The sequence below is a fragment of the Azolla caroliniana genome, unplaced genomic scaffold (genome assembly GCF_043228905.1).
Source record: "Azolla caroliniana isolate FFs.n. ecotype wild unplaced genomic scaffold, voAzoCaro1.0.p SCAF_1, whole genome shotgun sequence".
Lineage (NCBI taxonomy): Eukaryota > Viridiplantae > Streptophyta > Polypodiopsida > Salviniales > Salviniaceae > Azolla > Azolla caroliniana.
In genome coordinates this window covers 28,076,829-28,104,718 of record NW_028230436.1, presented here as the reverse complement: position 1 = coordinate 28,104,718, position 27,890 = coordinate 28,076,829, and the positions used below count along the sequence as shown (strand labels likewise).

At 37.5% G+C, this 27,890-nt stretch overlaps 1 protein-coding gene across 4 annotated transcripts; it reads left to right on the top strand.

The window, feature by feature from the left end:
* The first annotated feature begins 10,352 nt into the window (after positions 1–10,352).
* Positions 10,353–26,247, top strand: LOC147869428 (putative LRR receptor-like serine/threonine-protein kinase At1g56140). Of its 4 annotated transcripts, XM_087329351.1 has the most exons (24): positions 10,353–10,507; positions 10,921–11,065; positions 11,375–11,446; positions 12,095–12,166; positions 12,251–12,322; positions 14,137–14,208; positions 14,298–14,369; positions 14,465–14,536; positions 15,171–15,242; positions 16,122–16,193; positions 16,279–16,350; positions 16,439–16,510; positions 17,682–17,750; positions 17,921–17,986; positions 18,107–18,151; positions 20,105–20,172; positions 20,638–21,011; positions 21,745–21,940; positions 22,902–23,045; positions 23,154–23,287; positions 23,777–23,987; positions 24,070–24,298; positions 24,968–25,118; positions 25,581–26,247. In XM_087329351.1, exons 1-24 carry the CDS (start codon positions 10,402–10,404, stop codon positions 25,953–25,955), a joined length of 3,033 nt encoding a protein of 1,010 aa, XP_087185477.1. In that variant the 5' UTR covers positions 10,353–10,401; the 3' UTR covers positions 25,956–26,247. The 4 variants fall into 4 exon arrangements, with proteins under 4 accessions (XP_087185477.1, XP_087185485.1, XP_087185501.1 ...); XM_087329359.1 differs by lacking the exon at positions 22,902–23,045; XM_087329375.1 differs by lacking the exons at positions 10,353–10,507; positions 10,921–11,065; positions 11,375–11,446; positions 12,095–12,166 and having other exon boundaries at positions 12,250–12,322; positions 14,163–14,208.
* The last annotated feature ends 1,643 nt before the right edge of the window (positions 26,248–27,890 follow it).

Below are 27,890 nucleotides of genomic sequence, written 5' to 3'. Positions count from 1 at the left end.
TGACATTTTTTATAACATTTGTGCTTTTGGATAATTAACAAAAATTAAGAGAAACATCAAGTATAATACGCTCACCACTAAGAAATGAATACATGGCCACATTCATGTCTAACAAACACTAAACATTTAAACGAACATTACACTTACAACAAATATAAACACAATCCACCTTTCAAGCAAATGTGGTAGACATTGAAGTGATTGTGACTTTGCTACTATAGTGAGGTGTGCCTTTTGAGGGAAGTAGAGACAAATAAATTTGCATAACTTCTAGATATGAGAGAATTTCCACTTGCATGCATGATGTATATGGTACCTAGTAGACAATGATTAGAGTCTATCCACATTCTTCAATCATTTTTGTTTGTTTTTTTCTTACTATTGTAGTTTCTTTTTCTTTTTTTCTTTTTTTTTTCCAAAAAAAACTCCTTCCATTAGTTATAAAATTTTACAGATGAGAGTATTATATACAAATCCCTGTAGGGACGCGATAGTTCCATCTTATGTGGATGCCCACTGACTGAAAAAAGAGAGATGACGACCATTGTTGATGAAGGCTAGTCGTTGTCGTTCAACTCCATCGGAGCTGCCCTTAAAGACCATTGTATTGGCTCTTCAAACTGGCTACAACTTCACTCTATATCTCTTGCATTAACATGATTGGATGCGCGGTTTGGTTGGAAAAGTCCCATCTACATCGCTATTTCCATAAAATCCAAAGAGTGATTGGGCTGACCAATTCCAACACAACTTGAGATTTGACATTAATAGGAGTTGAGTGGATATTGCCGATGGTGGAAAAGGAGACCTCTTGTGGTTTTATCACTAAAGTCATCTCCTCCTCCTGATGCTCGTACTTGTCAATTGGGGGCCTGCCACGATAGCCAACATACGTTTCCCCACTTGACTGTGCCTAGCACTTGACATAATTGCAATAGGTGGCCAACACCCCACCATATTTGATGGGTCTCCGGGCAGACCCACAGAGCATGTTGTATTGATTCCGTTGCATTTGGGCATGCTACACAATTAGGAGAGCTAAGATTCCCACGCAGCCACACTCCAATCGGTAGGGACTTATGTATTAATAGCCATTGGAACATGGTAATTCGTCTGGCCTGTTGTTTCCATATTTTTTGCCAAAACTTGTTGATAATTGTGTAAGGAACATGGTATATGTGTCAAACCTTTCCAGCAGTCGGCTCTCAAACAATTTGAGCGGCTAGAATGTGACAACCAAATCTAGTCGTGATTTGGAAGAAAGGGATGACTTTGCTTCCTGGGCCCGCATAAGGATAAGGCCATGTCCATTGCAAATGGTCCCAACTGACCTTACGTAGCCATGTGTTTTCATGAGTAAATATGTGCCATTTTGGTTGTTCTTTGATCGGATCGGGATCTACAAATTATCCATTTATGACTAGTGTATGTGAGTACTCGAATTGCCTTATTTAATGTTGGTGTCTCATTGTCTCGCAATTCAAAGACTTCGATCTTGTCCAGGTTTCCCTACCTCTTGGGATCAAAGAGCCCTCCTCGTAGCCTATCCATTTCTCCATTGTCGTCGTTTGATTAGCATCTTCCCTAAGCAGTAGAGCGTTAATGATTTCAGATATCATAGTCCATCCACCCCTGATTCTATGGAGTATGTTGGCTTGATCGTGTATTGGCAATGAAATAAACTATCACCAACATTCTATACTTTTTCCTGGACCGTCTGCAATGGTCCCCATGACAACCCCTTACTTGACCCAATTAGTTGATCAAATTCATCTCTAATACATGGGTTCCATAGGATACGTTGATTGTGCCAAGCAGGTTCAGAGTTAAGGTTGATTGCAGTTGAATCCTCGTCTAATGTCACACCACGCTTTCCACATGGATCCACTGAATTTATCCTCCAATTGGCGTGAGAAACTAGGGTTGAGATCCATGTTTAGAATCCATCCCATTTGGGGGGAGCTGGCCCCTTTTCGTGGACTAAAGGAAGCGAAACGTAACTGTAGTAGCATTTTCCAACAGTCATCCCCTGGTTCGAGTCCTCGCACCACAAATTTGGCAAGTAATGCTTTTGATTGTGAGAGGGGGTCAATAAGACCCAATCCTCCTCTCACCTTAGGTGATGTGAGTATAGGCCACACCACCTTGGCCCGAGCTGCATGATCTTCCTTACCCGACCAAATGTAGTTGCATACCAGTCGTTGGATTTGGTGTATACTTTCCTTGGAGATTGTCCAACATGATATGTTGTACCATGCTATTGCAAGTAATACCTGGTTTGCCACTATGATGCGACTCGCTAAAGAGAGGTTTTTCAAACTCCAATGTATCAACTTTTGTCGAATAGAGTGAATAATTGGTGCAATCATAGTCTCCGGAGGAATGTTGAATCCAATTTGGAAACCCAAATATTTGGTGCTCGCTCCCTGATTGATCCACTTGAAAGTGGGATGTGGGTGTCACGCAAGATGTGCTTCATGAGAAAGCCATATTGCACAGGATTTGTGTCAATTGATCATGGCATTTGATCTCTTGCAAAATACAACTAATCCACTTTCTAGCATCTGTAGATTTTCCAAGTCCCCTTGCAAGTAGACCGCAATGTCGTTTGCAAATTCTGTATCCAGGAGGCTTTGATGTGAGTGCGGCACAAGCAAACCACGTAGGTTTAGATGCCACGAGTTGAGAAAGCTAGAGAGTGCTTCAGTGTACTATAGAAATAAGGATGGAGCTAGTGGGCAACCTTGTCGTACAGACCGCGATATTCGGAAGAAGGGACCCCTTTCACCTGCTAGTGAAACACAACTGTTGGCGTTCCTATAAAGTCCTGCAGTGCCTTTTATCCATGACTCTTGAAAGCCGAGTTACCCCATCACACTTTCTAGAAATTTCCAACATACCCTGTTATATGCTTTCTCAAAATTTGGGAGCACCATAGTTACCTTGTTGTTGGTACGTTTAGCAAGGGCTACTGCTTCCCAAAATGAGAAAAAGTTATCTAGGATGCTTTGATTCCTAATGAAACCTGTCTGGGACAGATGAATGAGTTGAGGGAGGAGTGGTGTTAAGCGGCGTGCCATTATTTTTGCGAGCAACTTATAGACAGTATTGAGAAGAGTTATTAGTCACCATTTGCTAATGTCGTTGGCATTCCCACCACTTTTAGGAATGAGATGTATCATCCCTTGTCCAAATTCCTCCGCCATGTTTCTAGAGGTGATGATCTCCTCATATGCCTGGAGGAGGTCTTCTTAATAGTGTTCCAAAGGCTCGTGAAGAAGTGAGGGGTGATGAGGCCATCGATTCTAGGGCAGCTATTTGCATCCAAATCGGAGAGGGCCTCCCATATCTCGTTGATTGATCAGGGACACGTGAGCCATGTATTCATTTCCGTTGTGACTTTTGTAGGGTATGCTCTGGAGGATAATATCTTTTCTTGTATCTTCCCCTGTGGTCATACTATCTTTAGTAAGTAGCACTTATAGTAGGTTGTGGCAATATTCCGCATTTCTTCGCCATCCTCAATGGTCGTTCCATCCTCTCGGTTGAGGTTGCACATCACTGTTCTTGCGTGCCTCAGTCCCTTTGATCGGAAGAATTCCTTCGTGCCTCAGTCCCTTTGCTTCCATGAAACTCCATGTCATAGATTGTCATTTCCACCATGATGAGTTCCTGTTTGATCATGGCAACTTGTCCCACGATCCAACTCCATGACGAGTATCTTTGTTGGAGTCGTTGTAAGGCTATTAGTGCATGTTTTGTCCTCTGCCGCTTTTCCTAAGCATCCTTACTTTTGGACTTGACGATCTCGTGTAATAGATTTGAACCTCTTGTTAGTTCAACTAGAATTTTGTCGGATGTTGATGAATCATTGAGGGGTAATGATCATTGGATAAATAGTGTGTGGGATGCGAGGTTGGAATGGGCCCCGCTTTCGGTGCAATTGAAAATGACCAATTATTGGGTAATGGTCGGAGAAAGTCGTGCCTGGAGTTATGCGACACTAGCCTCCCTTCACTTCGAGGGCCTCGCATACGTAAATGTGGTCGATGCGAGATAGGGTGGGTCCACTAATCCTCCCATCTGACCGGGAGAATAAGAGAGAGTTCCTTTTTTGTTGGAGGTTGTTTTAATGCCATATATCTCGCAGGTTAAGGTGGACACATAACTTCTCCCATTGTTTACATTCCCTTCCTTGAAGAACTATGGGATTGTTGTTAGAGCTATCATGAAGGCATTCGATCATATTAAAATCCCCTCCACTGCACCACTCTTCCTCATTTGCTACTTGTAGGTGGATGCACTCCCAGAATGTTGCCCTTTTTGTCCTGTTATTTGGAGTGTAAACATTCATGAAATTCCAACGTTGTCCTTGGATGGCCAACGTGAAAAAATGTGCCCTACCAGGTATAAGTGATTGTTGGTGTACTAAGCCTTGGGCTAGATGTTCTCTAATCAAAGTGCAAATACCACCATGATTTCCATCCTCCCCTATTGCTGGCTCCCAAATTGTTCGCCACAATCCTGGTAGAAGGTCTTCGACATCCTTTGAACGGATACTATTGAGGTGATGTTCCTGCATCACCCCCTAATATATACTCCTCAATATCCCTTCTTAGTTTCCACCTGTTTTGTTGGTCTAGTCGACTCTTGAGCCCTTGCACATTCCATGTTACAACATTCATAATCATGGATTGGGGTGGGGGATTGCTAGGTGTTCCTGATGTGTTACACAACATACCATGAGTGGGGGGCACTCACCATTGAGATGTCCAGTCATTTTCGCTAAATTAAATGAAATGATAGTCCAAATCCATGAGTAGAGTTTATGGGCTATCCGATGAGCTTCCATAGCCCCTTCTTGCTTCTTAGAGAAATAGAAAAAGCCTGGAGTTAGTTGGGTGTCTATGATAGTCTGCATGTGGATGTTACAGAGATGAGGTTCCTCTTTATCCATGGTGCACCAGAATTCTGTGTTATTCCAGTGCTTCTTTAATTCGTTCATGAGGTCTTCATCTCTTATTCTTGTTACAAAAAATGTTGCTTGGCTACATAACATATCTTTAATCTCGGACTTGGACTAGTCTTCTTGTGCCGGAAGCCACAGTGGAATGGAATTTGAGGTTGTCCGTACTCCATTAGTATGTACTGCGGATACATGTACCCTTGTTTTGTCCACTTTCTTGTGCCCTATACCTATGCATTTCAAGGCGTTTTGCAAGTGTGGTTCAAGGTCCTAGCTAGAGGTTTCACACTCATTTGTGTCTGGGAGGACAATGATATGAGGGGTGACATTTAGACTTGTGCCTTGGTTTGTTGCTTCTCCATTGGGCGCAATACCACTCAAGCTCTGCATTAGGGTCTTAACATTACTGATCCTTCGTCGCTTCCAGTTTTGTAAGCTTTAATGAGCACTTTCTCTTGCGTGCTTGGAGTCACCTTAGGCCTTTCCTTGGGCCTTAAGAAAGAACTATGGGAATGTTCATCAGTGGGGGAGAGTTCTTGTAGTAGATCAAATCAATTGGGACTCAAAGGCGATGGAGGATTTTGTGACTGTGGAGTTTTGCGTAGGACATGGGTTTTCCCCACCATTTGCCATACCATCACAACCTTATTGAGTCGTGGTGGGGGTGGCTTCTCATGGCCTATGGTGCCACTACCTTCCAGGATATCCTTGGCGGAATCTTTTGTGCCACTCTTGGAGCAATTCTTTTTTAAATCACCAAGTTTCTTGCATGCAAAACATTGCCCCGGTGCGTCGATCACTTCTATGCGTTGTTCAATCCGCATTCCATTTTTTCCAAGCATGAGGATCTTGGAAGGAAGTTTGTCAATGTCCTGCACCAAAAGGCATATAAAGGGAGGGCCTTGGTGCTTCTTTAACCTGTCCGCTAGCGTTAGGTCCTCGTCCAACATCATACCAAAGGAGTTTCCAATAGTAGGAAGTAACATGTATTCTAAGGATAAACCAGGAAACAACATTGTTACCTTTTTCATGGAATCATCATGTTGTACGGCCTTCTTTGGGTTAAAACCATGTGTCCATTTATGCATGAACAACCATGTGTTTCGGACTTGGCAAGGAGATAGAGCTATGAGGTTCATTGCGGAATCCTTGTCCTCTAGGACGATTTGATAGAAGCCTTTACCAAGTGGTTGGACTTCCCTTATACCACCTACTTGTGAATGGAATTTGCCTTGCAACATATCTCGTAGTAAGCCCTTTATTTGGGCGTGATCCCACCATGCAGCATATGACCGCTATTCGCTCAAGGCGATCTATCTCCTACTCCAATAATAGCATTTCTTCACTAGTGAAGCTAATCTCAACATATCACAAAGAAGAAAAATGAACACATGAGGTGGAGAATATGGAACATAGATCATGTGACTTTCACATATCACAAAACTCCAAACCTCAAAGCATAGATTGACACATACGTGATATTCATGATATTCGAGAATACAAAATGACCCCAAGAATATTACAGAACCATTCGCTTTAAATTTATATGATAAAAATTATTTAATTTACTATAAAAAGAATTAATTCATTAATAACAAATTTACTAAAAATATTAATTAATTCATTAATAATAAATTAATTAAGGTTCCTAATTTCAACCAAAATTAGGGTTTCAAGAATTAAAATATTAATTAATTCACTAATAATGAATTAATTTACTAAAACATTAATTAATTCTCAAATAACTAATTAATTAGGGTTCCTAATTTCAACCAAATTTAGGGTTTAAGAAAAACCTTGAGTTTGGATGCCGAGAACAATATGTACATGTGTCACTCAAAGGATGATGGGGAGGCGAAGATGCAAGCTGAGAAGAAGAAATATGGTCGAAATTAGGGTTTTAGTTGAAAACCCTAATTTGCAAGTCAAGGGCAATATGCAAGGGGAGGCAAGGTTGTAGGCATCGCGGACAAGATGCAAGGTGTGGCCTCTTCGCTGATTGTTCGGTGTTGCTCGCTCATAGTAGCTAGCAGTTAAAAATAAATAAAAATAAAAATAAAAAGCGAATATTGTCACTTGTATTCATATTCGCATTTGTATGCGTTCGTGGGGGAGGCCCCACGATTGCGAATATGTTATTCTATGCTTCAAAGTATGCCCAATTTAATAGGATAAAAAGCAAACAGTAGCATCAACAGAAATAAGTATGAGTTATCCCTTCAATCAATGCCAAGAAAGAATTTCAACTAAGATTTTAAATGCTTGTTAGTTTTAAGTTCATTTAAAGCTAGTAGAAATAAGAGTGTTCTTCTTCGGAACAAGTGTGAATAAAGGTTTGCAATGCCTAGGAATAATAAATTGGAAGAGAGAGTTTAGAAACTTGGATACTCAAGAAGATGTTTGATTGTGACTAGTCTTAAACTGCATGTGAACATGAATATTTCATGGAGGAGGTAAACAAGTGAAACACAACACATAGACTTTTGAAAGTAAAATAGATTTTAAATGCTTGTTAGTTTTAAGTTCATTTAAAGCTAGTAGAAATAAGAGTGTTCTTCTTCGGAACAAGTGTGAATAAAGGTTTGCAATGCCTAGGAATAATAAATTGGAAGAGAGAGTTTAGAAACTTGGATACTCAAGAAGATGTTTGATTGTGACTAGTCTTAAACTGCATGTGAACATGAATATTTCATGGAGGAGGTAAACAAGTGAAACACAACACATAGACTTTTGAAAGTAAAATGGATGCACACAACACGGTAGAAACAAGCAACTTTGCAACCCATTGCATGTAAACTTGGGATCATGGTCATATCTTTGGTCATTATCTACCTAGAAACTAAATGGTACCCAACTTAGCTAGATTACATTGGGATAGAGTGGAGAGAACAGATAGTAGAAATTATACAACAGAAAGATTAAGATGGCAGAAATTACATTGGGATAGAGTTGATTATTGGAATGTGGCATAAATGGAAAGAAATCCATGTTTGTTTTGTATGTGACAAGATCAATGGGGAAGCTCAATTTCCTTTGCCACTTGAAGGATGCAAAGATGTATACAACACCATTAATAAATGTCATACCTAACTATGTCATTAGAAAGTCGTTGCCCACATTTGAAGGGTTGAATTTTAATCATATCTTTAGATTGTCACTACCAATTATCTCCTAAAAACTGTTTCCCGAATTCATGTTGAACAACTCCAAAAATTCAAAATTCATAGCATTGACTTGCACGAAGGTAGTTCTAATAAAAGTCAACATAGGGGTCACTTTCCTATCCCGCTAATTAAAAAAACTTGGAGACAATTAGCATCTTAATCCCAAAGACATCACACTATGTGTCATATAGATGTTGACAAGGGGCGTTGGTTTGCAACTCCCATATCTAGAGAAATATTTTGATATTGTAATCATCAAGACTTTGTTGGGTAATGGACCGTGGGCCATTAGAAGCCACAACTTAGCTTACTAGATCTCGTAACATGTAAAGCACATATAAGCTCTTTCAACGAGGTTAAATTTCTCATACTTATCTTGAGAAGGTAGATATTTTTCTAGGTAAAAAATATGGAATCTCCATTTTCCTCTCTTCTTGTTAGTGAAAAGGGGAATCCACACTTCCATTGTTTTTCTTCTTTGAGTATGAGTAAAATGATATTGTCATTTAATAAGTCGTATGGTTTACTCAATGGGAATCCATTATCACTCCTAGCTTGTATGGTCGTTTCTCCATTTACATCACTTCTATTCATCAACGAATCCCCGAGCTATGAATCTCCTCATCCTTACATCTACTTTGAATATCCGTGATTCCTATATGTATTCACATATATCAGATATGTGAGGTTCTTCTTCATATCCGAATCTCAAACCAAAAATATGAAGATTTTTTTACCTTTGGATTGTGGACAACAAGATGTAAAATACTTTTTCTTTGTGGAATCAAGTGTTCGTATACATAATGTTGAACTAAAAACGTGAAGAAAAATTATGAACATCAAAAGCAAAAAATACAATTATTTTAGTCGTTAAGAATTTAAGCAACATAAGATAGTAGACCTATAATTGATAAAGTTTGTGTCGAATTTGTGGGGTTCTTTATATCATTTCTAGATAAAATTAAGTTTTTAGGACATGCTTTTTCATGTTCATAATAGTCCAAGGACTTGTGATTGACAAGTATATGGAATCTAATGTTATTATTAAATAATGATTGCATGAGCCGTTTTCCAAATTTGTCATGTTTGGATTTACACAATAATAACCTAGATTATTGATATAAGGGAGAAGAATGATAAATGGAGCCTAAGTAAACATGACAACACATTTGTTTTACTATGAAGTATAAATACGAAAGCCAGTTTGACATTTGTACTAAAGACAAGTGTTTTGAAAGTATTGTATGAAGCGACTTGATATGAGAAGCCTTTAGGTTGATCATGGCCATGAATCTTCTACAACTAATCCTTGATGCATTAGAGTTCATTTATAGTAATTGGGCAATTCAATCACACTAATACAATTCATTGCAATTTTATTAAAGAGACATTGTTTTCATGGGTTGGAAGCCATTAGTTGGTACTACTTTTATAGTCCATTATTGTTGTTAGGTGGGTGAGTTTCGATCCAAATTTTTTTGGTGATTAAGCAATATTATTACAAAATGTGCAAATGCCTAGTGGCAAAAAAGAAGAAAGCAACTTGATCTTCTTATGATCAAGTAAGATGAGGTGTATCGTCCTTTTTTTGCCATTTGCTGGATACATTCCCTGTCCTCCCTCAAAAGCTTGGGACAAGCGACTGTTCGCTCCAAGTTTTTATTTTTATTTTTTTATTACATATCAAGTGATTATGTGGCAGATCGAGAAATGGGCATCTGTTCCGAACCACGCCATTTTTCCCAACTAAAGATGAATTTGGCACGGAGGGCACGTGGGTGACCCGACTATTCGGGATCAAATAGGAATCGACTTCAAAAGTTCCGCCCACAAATTTTTATTTCCTAACAAAACCTAACCAATGCGAGGAGCAAAGCGGGTGTGTAGAAAGTACCGGATGGGCGAGACGACGGCTCCCGTGACGGGGTGTCTCGGCCGCATCAGTTTGTTGGGCTTACGATGGGCCGACAAATGTCCGCCCAAAATACAGTTGAAATAGACTGATTTGCTTCATAAACTGAACTGAGTAAAACGAATTGGAGATGGGACCTCGCAATCTATCTAATGAATGGTCTATGGTGGGGACCCCGCCGCCGCCCCCCCCTCCCTTCTCCTTCTCCTTCGGGGGGACAGAGCACGTGAACGTGATGACTATTTCAATGGCGCTTCCTTCCTTGATTTGGCTCTGTCTGTACAGTCGTCGGCGATAACACAGTGAAGGTCTTAGACGACAGATCACCTAGCAGCAGCTGTGTCAATCATCTAGCTGCCATGGGTGGATCGCTAATCGCTGGACTTTGTATTATCTTCTTCATCTCTCCATGGATTCTTCCCGCTCAAGCTCAACAGAATTCCACCACCACAGACCCTGGTGAAGGTATCTCTCTCTCTCTCTCTCTCTCACACACACACACACGCGCGCGCGCACGCATTACACATTTTACTTTCTCGTTGATATAAGGTTTCATGAAGGAAAATGACAAAATCTATATGAAAAATCCATCTATCATTCATATCTATCTATGAGAAACAGACCTTAGGTATCAGAATTACGCTATAGATTAGGTAGCATGCTATGAGGAAAATATCCTTTTGTCTATAATTGAAAGCAGTGAAAACGCAGTGCGATTATTTTATCTATGACTGAAAGGGATAGAGCCCAGTGAGAACATGTGATGAATGACGAGAGATTGTTACCTCTACTATGTTTGCTTTATTTGGTACTTCAATGTTGTCTCGTGATAATCTTATTCCATCTTCTTTCTGCTGACTCTTTTTGGGCTTTGACAGTTGCATCACTGCAGACCATAGCCAGCAAACTGGGATTTACTCAATGGAACTTTGACATCGATCCTTGCAGTAGCTGGAATAACACAGTTGCTGCCCCATACATTAAATGTGATTGTACAGGGACGAATTGTCATGTGACAACATTGTGAGGCTAACACAGTTTAATGATGTTATCATATATTCTTTGCTGAGCCTTAATGAGTTAATAGCTATAAATATTGTCTTTTTTCTGATTTGAGTATCTCTTATGGTGCTTATATGGAAATCTAAGTACAACTAGTAATAAAGGGAAGTCAAATTGTTTGTACTTTGATGGTGAATTGTTAATTCCATGGGATTATATTCTGATAGGGTATGTTCCTTCAATGTTCTAGATGGTACTCTGGATACTTTCCTTCTTAGCTGATTTGCCTTGTGGTTGAGATGGTTCTAATCTGGTTGTGAATGACATTAGGTATATGTACAATCTAGAGATAGCAGCTGAGATACCTTTGGAAATTATGAACTTGACATACTTGACTGAGTTGTAAGTAATTCTTACTTTGATCAATTATTTCTTTTAACAAAAACCTTTAACATGTATTATTTCTGGACACAATAACCAACTGCATCCTCATTTAGTTTAAGGTATTAGTCATGCTTGCTATGATAGAGTCTTTTAGTATATGCAATACTTTGGTTCATATTAATATTTCTGCCTTATTAAGTATATAATGTATTATGCAAAATACCTAAAGTGAGCACAATCTTTCCTAAGTACTTTAATTGAAGGTTATACTGGGAAGAGAAGACATTATCGAGCTAGCATCTAACCCACTTGTTAAAACCCTAACCCTAATGTCCAAGGTAGAGAGTGAAGATAGGCTTCACAACTTGAACACATGCAGTATTTCATATAATTACATTCTAATACTGTAGCAAACTAAGGTACATGATTTTCAAATTCTTCTTTTAATCAAGGGCAAAACAAAAAGCTTCACATGTTGCATGCATTCAAGGATGATTGGTGGAGATAAACATGTTCTATAAACATTGAAGCCTGGCATATTTTTCATCTTGACACATGGAATATCAATGATATGACATTCTTCCACAACCCCAATTTGGGTTCGTAATTTTCCTAATGAAACTCTTGGTGGCCCCTTACAAAGTTTATATATTTTTCTTTATACAGGACGGCTGGTCTGAATCTTTTTTATGGTTCAATACCCACGCAGATTGGTAGATTAACATCATTGGTAACAATGTATGTGTGAAGGTGATGCAAAATTGTTAAATATCCTATGCTTTCTGATCCATTATTTCTTGCTTTCTGTATCCTTGATTGCAGCGATTTTGGAATCAACCAACTTTCAGGTTCAATACCATCTGAATTAGGAAATCTAACGAACTTGCGAAGCATGTGAGTTTAACATATCTCACGATTGTGATGTTATACACTTCAATGATGGGCATGTTTGGAAATTGAATTATGATAAAGCCATTTAATTTATGTAGCCTATGGATACCAGTTGATAAATGATTAGAACATGGTATAAACTGTTGGATGGGACGCCATGGATACTGGACATTAGGGCAGCAAGTTTCAAGAAAGTTGCTACCGGATCAGCTACCTGATATTTTGTACTATATATTCACACTTAGAGCCATCATTTAGGAGAAGCAAACACATGCAAAGAAGGCATTCTGCTGCTTTATGGATCTCCATAAGAAAATTGACACAGCTCTTCGAGCTAGATTCATGAGGAGGCTACACGATATTGGTGTGCCAAAGGAGACACGGACATGATGAGAGGAACTTATATGATGGATGGCTACCCCTAGAAAGACCCGTGGTGATCATGGTAGCATGCACAAGCAGGATCAAGCCATGGATATCACATGGAATCATCAGAGTAGAATTAGGAATTACACCTCCCCCAAGCCACTGATATCACATGGAATCACTAAAGCCCTCTCCCAAGCGTCTAGCACTTAACTCATCAAAAGAGCTAGCATGCCTCTCTAAAGATGGAATTATTAGAAGCCATACAAAAAGACATCACAATTTCATAAGTAAATCAACGCTTCGATCAAGGATGACATGCCACAATACCTGAAGGATGAAATATCCTCAAATACGGTCAAACTATTCGTTATTGAAGTTTGATTTACAGAAAGGACAAGAAGTAGTGGGAAAAAGCATCTCCACTATTAAAGGCAATGTAAATAAGGAGATGCAATCATGGGCAGAGATGCCCAAAGATGCTAAAGTTTAAGCCAAGCATGCTAAAATAGTAATTAAAGCAAATCGCACCTTGGTTAAAGGTAGTGAGAAAGCAAGAAAGGAGCACCGGTGTGGATGGTACACTAGAAGAAGCCGAAAGGAAAGCTCACGCATTTCATGTACAAGTTGTTGGTTGGGGTTGAAAAAGGAAGCCCGCAAGAAGATGCCAATATATGCTTTCCTATCCAAGAGAAGGGCGCTCAAGGGTGACAATGTATATTCAGATGACGATCTCACACCCACTCAAGTAGCACACACGAAGAAAACATGCCACGAGTGCGCAATGCATGAAATGAAGGGAAATGGGTTGTATATGAAGATGGTAAGGTCATCATTGAGAAGAGAGCTGCTTGATGGTGTATGGCCTTTAGTCTTGATGAGTCTTGTATGGTAATGAGCAAATCATCAATGCCCATGGTACAATCTGGGTGGAGATGCGAGTAGCCCCAATTATGACCAAGGGAGGATTCCGATTAGTGATCAATGCCTTATGGATTGGGAGTTCCTTAAGCAAAGGTACTCAAGGTTGACACTTAGGTTCCCTACTATAGTGCTGTGAAGTAAATATTTCACAGATAGAAATTCTAATTAGAAGAATGAATGTTTGACTTGAAGATGGTTTAGCTTATAGGTGCAAATGTCTGAATCTTCAACGTGTGATATAAGCATTGGATAGGCCATTTTGGCCTCTTAAAGGATGTCAATATATTTTTCTTTCTTTCTAGGATTGAGGCTAATTTTTATAAGACCTCATATTTGTATATTTAGATTTCACTTGAATATAGGTTCTCAATTTCTTTCATTACCAATATGCTGTTCAATTGGATTAAATTAATGCGTTTCAAAAAATTTAGTAATCTACTTTCTATTTGACAAGATCCAGTATTGCCCCCTGCATTTTTATTCCAATACCTTCTGTTCTTTGTTGTGATTTTGCTCATTGTTTACAGAGGTTTTGGATCCAATCTATTTGTAGGAACTTTCCCAAGAGAACTTGGTAATTTGACAGCACTTACTGGCCTGTGAGTGCTAATTACCAAACTTATTTCTAGTCTTTACAGTGGTTCCTCAAAGTTTTAGTTGTATTTACAAGATATGCTTTATTTTTTAGGTACATGGATGGCAGTGGGCTTTCTGGAGAATTACCAACGGAGTTCAGTAAATTGACCCGCTTATCTACTATGTATGTCTGCATGGAATTTTTGGTGATAAATTATTTTTATCTAAATTTAGAGAACCATATTAAAGTTTGGATTCCATTTAACACCTGTTGTGCAGTTGGATGTTTGGCAATGGCTTCTCCGGTAAAATCCCAGATGTTTTTGGAGGGATGTCACAACTTTTGGAACTGTGAGTAGGTTTATGTTAGAAGTTTCATTTGTCTATTTATACACCTCCATTGACCCATGGGGGAAATATGCGCAATTGACAAAGAAGTGGCATGATCATCCAATAACAAATTATCAGTCTAAGTCAGAATGAGCAGCAGAAAAATAGTCTCCTGTGGTCTTTTATGACCCAGCACTTCCTTCCAATCCTAGGTGTGGGTCCAACTAAGAGATGCTCATAACGATAGTATTATGAGCAGATAGATAATATTCTGACGGAAGTTTCAATGTAGGTATGTTCCTCCGTTTTTATATCTCTTGCCAAAATCACCCTGGTAGATATAAGCTGTGTCCATCATATAGCCACAGTAAGGATGGATTAACTCTTAAAAATTTGCGTTTTATGGCTGACAGCTACTCCCAAATATCAAAGTGCATTGATGAACGCTTAAATTTTGGTGCAATAAAAACACAAGCCTAGTTTTCTGTTGTGTTTCTATCTTTGTTGTGAAGTTTAATGAAATCATTTTTCTGTGTATGCTCTCTGGACATATATCTACACGCGTTTGGTAGCTTGTCAACGTCGTAGGTTCTCATTATAGAACTTTTAGTCTAGTTCATTCACAAAACACTTATGCTGGGAAATATTTTTGCAGGAGAATGTATGGAAACAACTTTTCAGGTCCAATTCCTCCAAGCATTCTAGCGTTAACGTCAATTCAAACATTGTGAGTTTTTGTTCTAAAAAGTTGATTAATCAGGTTTCTGCCTGTAATTGATGTTTAGTATTGTATTTCTTTACACAGAAGGAATAACTTAGTAGTTAAAATTGGAATTGAAGACTTCAAATGAAGCTCTTCTTTCATGTTGATATGAAAACAAGAATCCTGTTGATTATAAAGGAAGGAAAAATGAAGTTCCGAAAGGTGTATGATTCCAATTAATCCTGACATATCAACATGAAAGAATGAAGCTCTTCTTTCATGTTGATATGACAACAAGAATCCTGTTGATTATAAAGGAAGGAAAAATGAAGTTCCGATAGGTGTATGATTCCAATTAATCCTGACTCTAGTTACATGAGAAAAAAAAAATCCATGGGTTTGATTGACTACACAAGTCTTTGTTTTTCTCTTGGTCTATAAATGCATGTAAGTAGTTTGAATGAAGCTTGTATATTTTCTATTTAAAATATGATAGTTTCTTATGTCATATATGTAGCATATTACCTTTTGTTCTGGGGTTCCTTTGGGGGATATGAATTGTATGTTTATGATTTGTCATACCCGTATGTGTTGTTTGTGTGGCTGAGACATGAATCTCTGAGTGTATTCCACGGTCCTCAAATGTTGGCACGTTGGTAGGCCAACACCTTGAGAGAGCAATGTGGTTGGGTAACACAGCTATGTTCGTAATGGCATTATTCAATTTCTATATGAGCTTTTACTTTTGTAAACTCTTCTTATGAAGCTTCATGTTGTAAATCTCAAATTTTGCCAAATAAAATTTAATTGTCAAGAAGGATTTGAAATCAGAATATTTTTGAGCTATAACATTAGTTTTTGTTTTCCTAACCAAAGATGTTTGTTCGTTTTTACTTGTAATAGGAGCATAGGGGATCTAATTGATGGAGGATCGATTCCATCATCATTCTCTAGCCTTCAAAATTTAACTTACTTGTCAGTTGCCTTTTAATGCAATGGAAGTATCCATTTTAATTTTTCATGAATATACAATCTTATCACGAACAATTATTTCATACAGATCGTTGAGACACAATGGTCTAACTGGTTCTCTTCCTAATGATCTTGGAATCTTAGCCAATCTTCAATTTTTGTAAGGAATCTGGATATGGGCTCTGTTAGAATTGACACGGAAACAGGTGAAAATAGTTTATCTTTATAGTTTTTGTTTTGATTCTTAGGGATTTGACCTTCAACAACTTGACGGGAACTATTCCAGACTCATTTGCTTCCTTGCAAAAACTGAACAGATTGTGAGCTATCTATTCTCGTCTTTGTTTTTTTTCATTAGGGGTGTACCATAGTGGTGGCGAGTTATGTTGTTATCAACCCACCCTCATGGGTTCAAAACTTGCTACTGTCATACTCTTCAAGTTGCTAATTCGGAAAATAGGGGTTGAACAGACGATACTCTGATCTTCACTGGACAATTGCACCAACAACGCCATCAAATCTTCTGTATTGTTTTACCAACTATACAAAAAAACGTTGGAATTGCTGAGTGCCTAATTCTGATGATTGTGCACTGGTATATACAACTACTATAAATTAAGGATCTCAGTTTTTAGTCAATGCTAATGGAAGTTGTGCAGAATAAACCGTGGTGGTGGACTTCATTGCTAAGTAATGGAACAAAATTTCCCAGGAAGAGGAAAGTTTGCCTTCTTTCTCCTCTGTCTATGTGCAGGGAAGCATCCCATTGACTCCTGAAGCCATGAACAAGATTCCATCATACGTTAATTAGAGTCAGCCTGAGATGGAAGAGTTCCATAACTTGGAGTATGAGAGCAATGAGTCTTCTTCATACACCACAAAGTAATACTATCTACGCTACAAAAAAACAATGTATCTATCATAACAATATGTCTCCTTAGACATCATATCCAATGTGCCTTGAGAATATCCAGTTGCATGAGCATGATGGCAGGGGTCAAAGAAACTCCCTCATAGAACAAATACAAACCCAATTTATGCTGTGACTACAGGAGTGCACTACAAGAGATAAATGCAGAAGGCAATTCATCATGCAATGGGAATGACGTTACAGAACACCAGACTGCATGAACATGTGAACAGGGCTTTAGGAAATGAACTGGTGATTCTGGCACAACATCCTTACACGTGCCAAAGGTGGATAATGCCCATTCCGGGTGCCAAGGATTCAGCAGTAATCCTGCATGCAGATTTGTCCCTGGATATAAACAACCCAACGATTAATATGAAGAGACCACATAAATGTCCAAAAACGAAAAATGGGCCTTACATCTCGAGAACAAATTGAGTTCTATAATTCACCAACGTGGGGTTTGAAGTTGTTAAAAGATGCAATATGCTCATTTATAGAAACTTAGATTGAATCATGTGACCACCATACTAGATAAATATAATCACTTATTTATTCTTACATTTGACTGTTCCCTTTAGGTTTCTTGGAAATAACAACTTGCAAGGGAACATCTCCATTCTTGGTGAAATCCCATTTCTGACAAACTTGTGAGTGATATTTTTCTGCCGAGAAGTTCCATGTTGATTCCATAAGCTCTGGTTTTATTTAAAATTTTCAAATAAGATAGCATTCTAGAAGCTATGAACTCACTGGAAAAGCAGATAAGTTATTTTCCATGAGAAGTTCAATGTGATGCGTTTTTTGTTGATTTCTGTAGGGATGTTTCAAACAATCAATTTTCAGGGTCCATTCCAGCATGGGTGAATAGAAGCACTCTTGAAGCGTACGCGAATAAATATTCATATGTTGTATTTTGTTGCGATGCCTAGTGAAGGGGGTTAGGCTCAAGTTCCTCCAATCAAATAAATTTTAACATAAATTTCAATCATTTGAACACTTGCAGGAATTTGTTATGGAACTTTTTTGAACAAACTACTCAGGACATCAGGTAATATCATCATTGTGTTTTTGGAAATTTCATAGATTATTTTGAGATTTCCCTAGCATGGCTTGGTTTCATCATAATTACAAGCATTATCATTTAACCTTTATTTTATAAGCATTCTCCAGTGTGTGGTAGATTGTACTGTCACTGGAAAATCCAGCCTTATTCTTTTTCTCTCCTCTCAAAAACAACTAGTTTGCAATGAACTGTGGCTTTGGTTGATATGATCATCGTTAAATAATTTACATTGGATCAAGTAAACTGACCAACTTTTCTGGCTATTTTCTTTGTATATTAGATATACAAAGCATTTGCAAACTAAAAGAGAATCTATGAAGTGTGAATGATCTCATTTTATGCATGCCATTATTCAAATTCTGTATTTTCATCCTTTATGTGTAGGATGATGTAATTATCTGTATTTGCTATTCTGTAAGAAAGGTGCTTTCTTTGTGTCAGTCTTCATGAAATTGGCACTGATCTTCATAAATTTAAATGCTGTACATTGTAAGAAAGAAAGATATATATTAGTGTCTTTTAAGAGAAAAGTTCCAGAATGGCCTATAAGACCAAACAAGAGATTACATCCCAAAATGTTGTCTCGTCTTTGAGAACGTCAAATCAAAATAAAACTAAGTAAAAATGAATTAAGAATCCTGCTATTTATATATCTAAGATTCTTATGTTAGATAGATTACAATTTTTGCATATGAAAGACATCCAGCATGGGTCAATCCAAGATGGAGAGATCTCTGAAGCGAGGGAAGCACCTGCGATGGTGGGTGATAGTGGCCTTTATTTGTGATGGCAAGGATGGCAAGGTTATGGTGGACAAGGCAGGAGTCTACATAGGTGACAAATTGCGATTGCCCAATCTATTGTAAACCATTCGTAGTGAGTGTCCTGGTTGGGAGCCCACTTGTGTAGCCCTTCATTGACTTGTAGCATTAATAGAAGTGATGGAGCTAAAGAAAGTTGATTGTTTTTTGTTGATGAGCATGTGGTTGTATTGTTCTATGCTAACAGCTTCTCATTGTGTCTTTTGAGTTCTAGCAAGAATGATTCTTCCAATCATTGTTGGTCCTCATATTCCATCACCTTGTGTAAAGGGGAGTATAGTGCTAGACATAGTGTTCTTCAGATTCGACAACCTGATGATACAATTGGCAAATTCTTTCTTACCGAGGTGTGCGTGCATATCTGACTACCTCAATCTGTAACGAATGTCAGATTCATCTAGAGGTGTGAAGAGGTCTGCAGCTGCCCTATCACACTGTGCAGCACATGCAATATATATATATATATATATATCCATATAAGAGGGCCTGATGATGCATCCCTCGTCCAATATGCATAAAACATGTGCTCTTAATAGTGAACCATCTTCATACCAAGAGATGTTGTGAGGCTGATACATGTTCTTCCATGATCCAATGTGATAATAGTGAACCATCTTCATACCAATTGTGAGGTTGATACATGTTCTTCTGTGATCCAATTTGATCTTTCTATTCTTTCCCACATTGGTCGTGTTTAGATGGGAACACAAGCTATATTGGAAAAGGGGTACCCCTATTTATGCTCATGCCATCTGACTCGAACCATTCTTTTGTTTCAGCTTACCAACAACGATTATCTCCATTTTCAGTAGCTGTTTTGATGACATGAGTGCCAAACTTGAGTAATGGTGTTGGATATTGGTCACTGATTGATATGATTTGATAATTTTTTGGTGCTGCTTTCATGTTCATCTGAATTTTATCATGGGACTCTCATGCTCTTTATCATGTGAGCAATAATTGAATGAAACTTCCGGCACTAATTTACCTTCCATTTATTCTTCGTTTCTTTCTGTTTTGAATTGAATATTTTGTGGTTGCCAAATACATCAACTTTGAGCTCATCTGCAACAAGATGCATGATGTTTGATACTATCTCGTCAACATTCCTGTGCAGGGTTGACTATGCAACTTTCAACTGCCTGGATACTGTCTCACCATGTGATCGAACACAGTCAGGAACAAGTAAGATTTTATTTTTCTGTTCCATCTTTTATATGGTTGAGCAAAATATTTTAATAATGGGAACTTGATCAATACGTATAGGGGAATGTGTATCAATTTCGTTTTTGTGTTCTGATCAATAAAAGATGTTGTCACTGATGGTAAATAAGTTGTTGAAGCACTGTATCATATCAAGGTAAGAAAGTAAATGCTGAAGTATCCTTCTTCCTTGCCTGGTGAACCTTTCATTCATGAGAAGATAACTAATACACAATGCCAATCAATGAAATTCGCTTATTAACTTTGTTGATAGATGAGACCAAGCCGAAATTTTTGATATGTTTGACTGTACAAAGCCTTAGAACAAAGGCCTCATAAACCATGTATTTGTTTCCATAAAATGAAATTTTTTCTTTGCGGTTTGTTCTTATGGACTGTTAAATTTATACTTCTCAGTTTAGGTTTTAACTTGCATTCATATTGCAGATACTGGATTTCTAATTAACTGTGGAGGTCCAGAGATTACTGCAAGCAAAGGAAAGTACAGTGCTGATAGCGGGATACTAGGAAATTCTAGCTATTTCCAGAGTGCTGATGGGAAATGGAGCGTAAGCTATACTGGATATGATAGCGATGATACACGCTTCAATAATTTATTATCAACTGCAACTGATACCCAAGGAACATTTGATTCGAGTTTATACAAGACTGCAAGAGGCAGTGCTAACTCATTGAAGTATTATGGTTTGGGTATGGTCAATGGAGCTTATAATGTCGAGCTTCATTTTGCGGAAATTTCCATAACTGCTGATAACACTTGGAAGAGTCATGGACGAAGATTTTTTGATGTTTACATAAAGGTAATCTATACACAAATCTTTGCAGGTCTACTCCAAAAAACCAAAACACATGTCACATCATATATAAGGATTTCAACTGCTCATGATGCATTCTTAAATACAGTGACACAATTTACAGAACCTGAAATTCATAGTCGATTGGGATTTTATTACAATATTTTTGTCTAAAAAATATGCCTGCACTTACGTAAATGTTCATACATGCTCCCACCATTGGGTCCCTTGTAGTCTGCCTAATTGGAAACTAAACCAACAGTTATGTAAACGTTAAGTGGCACAATAACTGGAAGGAGTTGCAGAATTCTTTTCCATATAAAGTAAAAAAGAGCATTTGCATGGTTTTTAAAGCATGGGGATATGTACTGTATGAGACTGTTTCTGTGATACCAAATATTTTAAATGTTTCTGAATGAAATTTGAAAATCCAACTTTGATGGAATTGCAAGCTTATATGTTTGCGTTGACATTGTGGAAGGTAATTTTGTCATGTAATCTCAATGACTAATGACACTACCAGAGTGGGAAAAAAAATATAAAAGCTCAGTTTGAAATGATTTGACAACAGAAGCTTTATCTTAGTCTTTAAAGACTATTTGAAAGGTATTTTTTCCAGTCACCCCAATGCACAGTAAACTCAGCTGTTTGCTGTAGAAGAATGACATATTTCCCAATGATAAAAGGTTCTCATTCTAGTAAATGACATGCCTTGTACTAAAAGTTAACATTCTGGCAGGGACTCAGGGTTTTGAAAGATTTTGATATTCGTACAGAAGCCAATGGCTCATTCAAAGCTTTAGTCAAAAGATTTCCAACTCAGGTTACCGATAATGTTCTTGAAATTCACCTCTTGTGGGCTGGAAAGGGAACCTGCTGCAGTCCAAGTCGTTGGACGTATGGACCCCTCATTTCAGCAATAAGTGTCTCTGCTAGTATGTTCTAAACTGAAATAAGTATTCTGCAAAAAATGAATCTGAAGTCACCTTAAAAAATCCTGAACGAAAACCCTTCATCTTTTCTTGAAAGACTCTGATAAAACACCTAAATTTTAGCTTGCAAACCTTGATGAAACCCTAAATGTTGGCGTGGAATCTGTAATGAAACCTGAATACGACAATTAATGCTAGTTTTGAAGCTCTAATGTATTCCTAATAAAATCTTAAATGTTAACATTAAATCTCTAACGGACCATTGAAAAGAAACTTTAACAGATATGAAGTTTCTGTATAAATATTGCTCTAACCAGCATTCCTTAGGACATGTAAAGTATCATCGTTCTCACATGATGAATGTACCTGTTAATATCATTTGATTTCTTCCTTTTAACCATCCTTCTAAATCAGAAAGTTATCTTGGGTAAACATTATCTCAATGGGATATCCCTCACCCCGTGCCGCATGCTACTCCAGTTTATGTAAGAGTCATGGTACAACAATGTCTTATTGATTTATGCTGTTAGATTAACTTTGGCAAAGCAATGATCTTTGTATACCTAGATAACTATAGAGGGAGCTAATGAATCTGAGCACGGTTTTTCTTGCAGTTTAATATACAATTCTGTTTTAAAACAAGGAAAGTATCTTGTATGAATCAATGGGACACTGCTGGTTTTGGATGAGTTTTTAGATATAGCTTTTAGCTGTCATCTCATTACTAGCATTCTCACAGGAAAGAAAGAAAGAAAGATACATTAATGTCTTTTAAGAGGGCAAAATGGCCAAACAAGAGATTACACCTTACGTGTTGTCTCGTCTTTGAGAACAAAAAATCAAAATAAAATAAAGATTACAAAGTAAATAAGATAAAAAAGTGATTAAAAAATCTGGTTTTCAGCACAGGGAAATCAGATATTATTCGAACTAAATAATATCTCAACACTTTCTTTTGGAACAGATTTTACTGTGCCCAGTTCAAGCTCGCCATCTCCTTCTAGTTCTATATCAAAAGTTCCTGTGATTGTGGGATCTGTGATAGGTGTATTTGTTATTGTTCTCATAGTTGCTTTTATTCTTTGGAAGAGAAAGTTTTCTAATACAGGTGAGTAAAGGTCTCATTTGTTCCTGATATTCAATGCTCCTCAGTGGCATTGTGGTTCCTTCTTGAAGATTACTAATTGATGTGAATCTTATGTGGCTTAAACATCAGGAAACATGTCCTCAGAACTGTTAGCAATGGAAATAAAACCACGCATGTTCACATACAGTGAGTTGAGAGCTGCCACTGGAGACTTCAATGAGAAGAACAAGCTAGGAGAAGGAGGTTTTGGTACTGTTTATAAGGTATAGCAACACAAGTATATGTAGAGAATTCCGTTGCATTAATGGAAGTGGAATTATGAGAATTATATATTTGTAGCTGTATGATAAATGTCCTTTGTAGTATCATTCTCTTTTTCTCAGTAAAGCGGCTTCTTGGAATCTTAATATTTATGAATGCAGTGTTGTTACCACTCCCAGGCTTCCAAAACAACGATTGGATTCAGAATAGAATCTTTAGAAATGCATTTTCCATTTACCATAAATGCCGGTCTTATTATATTCGACAAAGGCCTATTCTAGTGATAGGGACTGGAATAACACGCTTACTTATCTGTACATAGCTAACTATGGTATTTATCCAATGTCCTACTGAAGCTTTGTGATATAACGCCTCAACTCTCAGGGGAATACCTTCCCTTGATGATTATCCTCTATAGGATCATAGTCAAACACATGTACTGCCTTTATCTTAGACTTCCTAAAATGGATTGTTTTGCCCCATATCTCCAGGGGATTTTATCGGATGGATCAATGGTAGCTGTTAAACGACTTTCTAGTAACGCAGAAAAAAGCAATGATGAATTTCTGAATGAAGTTGCAACTATCTCTGCTGTACAACACCGCAACCTTGTGAAACTAATTGGCTGTTGTGTTCAAGGGAATCATAAAATCCTTGTTTTTGAATTTCTTCAGAACAATAGTCTTCAGCAATATTTACAAGGTAGGTTGTGACATCATACTGCCCTAGTTTGTAACTATTATGTACTTACTCTATTTCACTCGAACATTTTGCTTCATTTCAGCAAACAAATCATCCCTTACTTGGTCTGCAAGATTCAATATATGTATTGGAATTGCACGAGGACTTGCATATTTACATGAAGAGGCAAGGACACGAATCGTGCATCGAGATATAAAAGCAAGCAACATTCTCCTTGATGAAAGTCTAAATCCTAAGATTGCAGACTTTGGGTTGGCAAAATTGTTTAATGATAATAATACTCATGTCAGTACACGGGTTGCTGGAACCATGTAAGCATGAAACATTAAATTCTTATCTATAATTGTGTTATGCCAACTGAGTGAAGAAATGGTTGGTAGGATCTGTATTAGGTTTGTAAGAAAGTTATGTTTCATGTAACATGTTTATCATCCTGCACATCACTATGGTTATAACCACACACCTTCAGTAGTATGATTTTATTATGAAATACAATGAGGTCTTGAGATCTAGTGATTTGAGAAATACTGTGACATTATCTAAAATAATAAACCTTTTCCACAACATAAAGACACCCTTCAATATCTTATAGGTTACATTAAGCTCTCCTGATTTACAACATAAGATTGTATTGCACAAGCACAGAAGTTGTAACACACCCAGGTTTGGGTCTGCATGCACTTAACTGGCTTGGGAATAAAGAAATTGCAAATTGTGCATTATAACATATAGTTGTCAATCTGGTAACTTTTAACAGGTTGTGTACCAAGTTTGAGTAATGCATTTGCTAACTTATCTCTTTTGTTGCTGTAGTCATGGCTGTTTGATCACTTTGGCCTTTTTATTTAAATTGATCTATCTAGTTTTCACATTATGCCCCTGCAAGTATTATAATTGGATGGAGTTTATTTAACGCATTATTATCTCAGCTTGCATTTCAGTTTTTTTCTAACATCTATTCTATTTGTGAATTTAAATAGTGGATATCTTGCTCCAGAGTATGTTTTTCAAGGAAGACTTACAGAAAAAGCAGATGTGTACAGCTTTGGCATTCTTTTACTAGAGATTGTGAGTGGCAGAAGCTGCACTGCTCCAGACCTGTCAAATGATAAGATCTATCTTTTAGAATGGGTGAGTGTCTATTGAATGCCATTTAGGAACTTCAATTGAATATAAATATGCCTTATTAATCAAAATTTCAGTTCCCATTCTCCTGCTACTGTAAGCTGATAGATTATAACATGGATTTAGGTTATTTAGATTCTTATATGCCTGAGGTTGTATTATACGCAATAATTGATGAATGTTGGGAACAAGATACCTTATTCTTTGTTTTGCAACAAGATAAGATAAATGTTGGAAACTATTGGAAATGGATAATATTGAGTTTTCCAGTCGTCCTTCAAGAAACTTGAAACCAGAAATATATTGAAAATTGTGCATTACATATTTGTCCTTTTCTGTTTTAAGATATCATCTTGGGATTATGAGAAGACAACTGTGACATGATGATCTTATGGAAATGCTGTTGATCTCATTGTCTATGATGTACAAAAGTGATATTGCAAAAATATTAGTTGTCTTCAATTGCAGGTATGGGAACTGTATGATGCAAAGAAAGTCGTCGAAGTTGCAGATGAGGTGTTGCTTGGAGATTTTGTTGCGGAAGATGTGGAGAAAGTTATCAAAATTGCACTGCTCTGCACTCAAGCCGCTCCAACAGCAAGACCAAAGATGTCAGAAGCCCTTTCCATGTTGACTGGCAATTCCTCGGAGTGGCGTATCGAAATCAGTAGACCTGGCTATCTCTCTGATCTGAAGAACTTTGCAATGAATCCACCTAATCCATTGGTCTCAATTTTAACATCCACCACCGATACTACCACCACCTCCAGCACTGCTTCTGCCGCCACTGCTAATAATAATTCATATGCAAAATTATCCATCTCCTTTGCTGATCCTCGGTGAGTTGGTCATTCATTCATTGTCAGTTCGATTGAATGACAATTGAACTATGATGATTATGAGTGATCATTTGAAGCTCTTTTTAAGAAGTTCATTTATTGACCTCCTCAAAGAGTGTTTCAAGCTTATTGGCCATACATGTACACATAGACACCCTTCAATATTGTGGATTTTATAATTGTTTTATTTCATCGTTTAATGGATTTTATTAACCTTGAATCTGCAGTCTATCAAATGGGGTTGTATTGTTATATACACACTTATTCAATGTATGGTTGGTTACCATTTTCTGCAATTGAGGATTGCGATGAATGTTGATCTTTTTACTTATGGTCTTAAGGGACCTTTGTAGAAAAATTAAGACAGTAAGATGGATATGAACACAAACATAAGTTTAATTAAACTGATGTAGATTATGTGAATCTGTGTTTATTTATCTCGTGTTTTTGGTAAACATCTGAATGCTCATGAGCACCTTCCCTCTAGATATTTGTTCTAGAATCTAGGCATGACATAGAACAGTTTCATGAACATATAAAAAGTTAACTGGAGCACACGATTTTCAAGTTTATGGTAATTTGCAGATGGGTTTAAATTGAAGGCCTTCACGTTAGAAGATTACAATGTGACCTTCATTTCATATTATCAGGAGAATGTTGTGAACTGTTTAAGGTACTTACCTTACTGGAGCTATTATATTTTTGTTGTTGAGAGCTTTTATAGAGACATTAGCAATGGACCTGGTTCGGTTTCGGTTTGGTTCGGTTTCTTGGCCTTGAAACCAAACCAAACCATTTATTAATAATAAGAACCGAACCAAACTGTTTTTAAAATTTATGAAGCCATTTAAACCAAACCAAACCGGTTTATTATAAATCAAAACCAAACCATTTTTTATTGATATTAATCATCATACTTATTATAAATTTGTGTGAGAAAATCATCATAAGTTTTGTCATCATACTTATTATAAATTTGTGCGAGAAAATCATCATAAGTTTTGTCATCATACTTATCATAAATTTTGTCATCATACATATCATAAAGTTGATCATTATACTTATCATAAATTTGATCATCATACTTATCATAATTGATCATCATAAATGAAAAGGAGAGACTCCACATATAGAGAATATTTTTGAGTATTTTTTAACCTATAAACATTTAAACTGAACCACATAAACAGAAACCGATAAATCGTAAATTCAAAACCGAACCGAAACCGATTAGTAACATTTGAAACCAAACCAAACCATTTTTTTATCTTTGAACCTATAAACCGTTAAGCCACGGTTTTTTGGTTCGGTTCGGTTTGATCCGAAACCGGGCCCTTTGCAAAGAGACATGATAGGCATTTTATGTTCTAGTCAAATGTCTTCAAATAATTCCCGAAGGAATAAAGGGTACCACCCATCCGGCCTACATAAGAAAGTCTAATGTTCGTTTTATTATTATTAGTGTGACCCTTAAGATAGTGATGTTGTATTTGTGCGATCACTTTTGGCTTCAAGTGGACCATTCTAAGAAAGCATGGGAAGAATAGGAAGATCATCCAGTTGTGATCAGCAGTTGTAGGTGCTCGTTGGTTCCCGATTAGAATTGTGGCACGAGACGATATGAAATGGAAGGTGAATCCATCAATCGCCGCTGAGGTTGAGGAGGATTGGATCTTGTATGTAGTTGAAGGCAAGCCACTTGAGGGTTTAGAATGGGATCTTGCAGAATATATGTAGAGGGGCAAACAAGATAAATCAAGAGGTTTCTTTGACTACTCAACTCGCTCGAGGAGACAGTTATGCTTGCATCGTGAGAAGTATGCCAACAAATGGACCCATGTAGCTGTCAATTCAGTCTTTGTGGATAGAACGAGGAGCAGGATGTGGAACTCATCCCTCCCCAAGAGGGTTAAGGTGTTTTTTTGGTTAATTACCCATC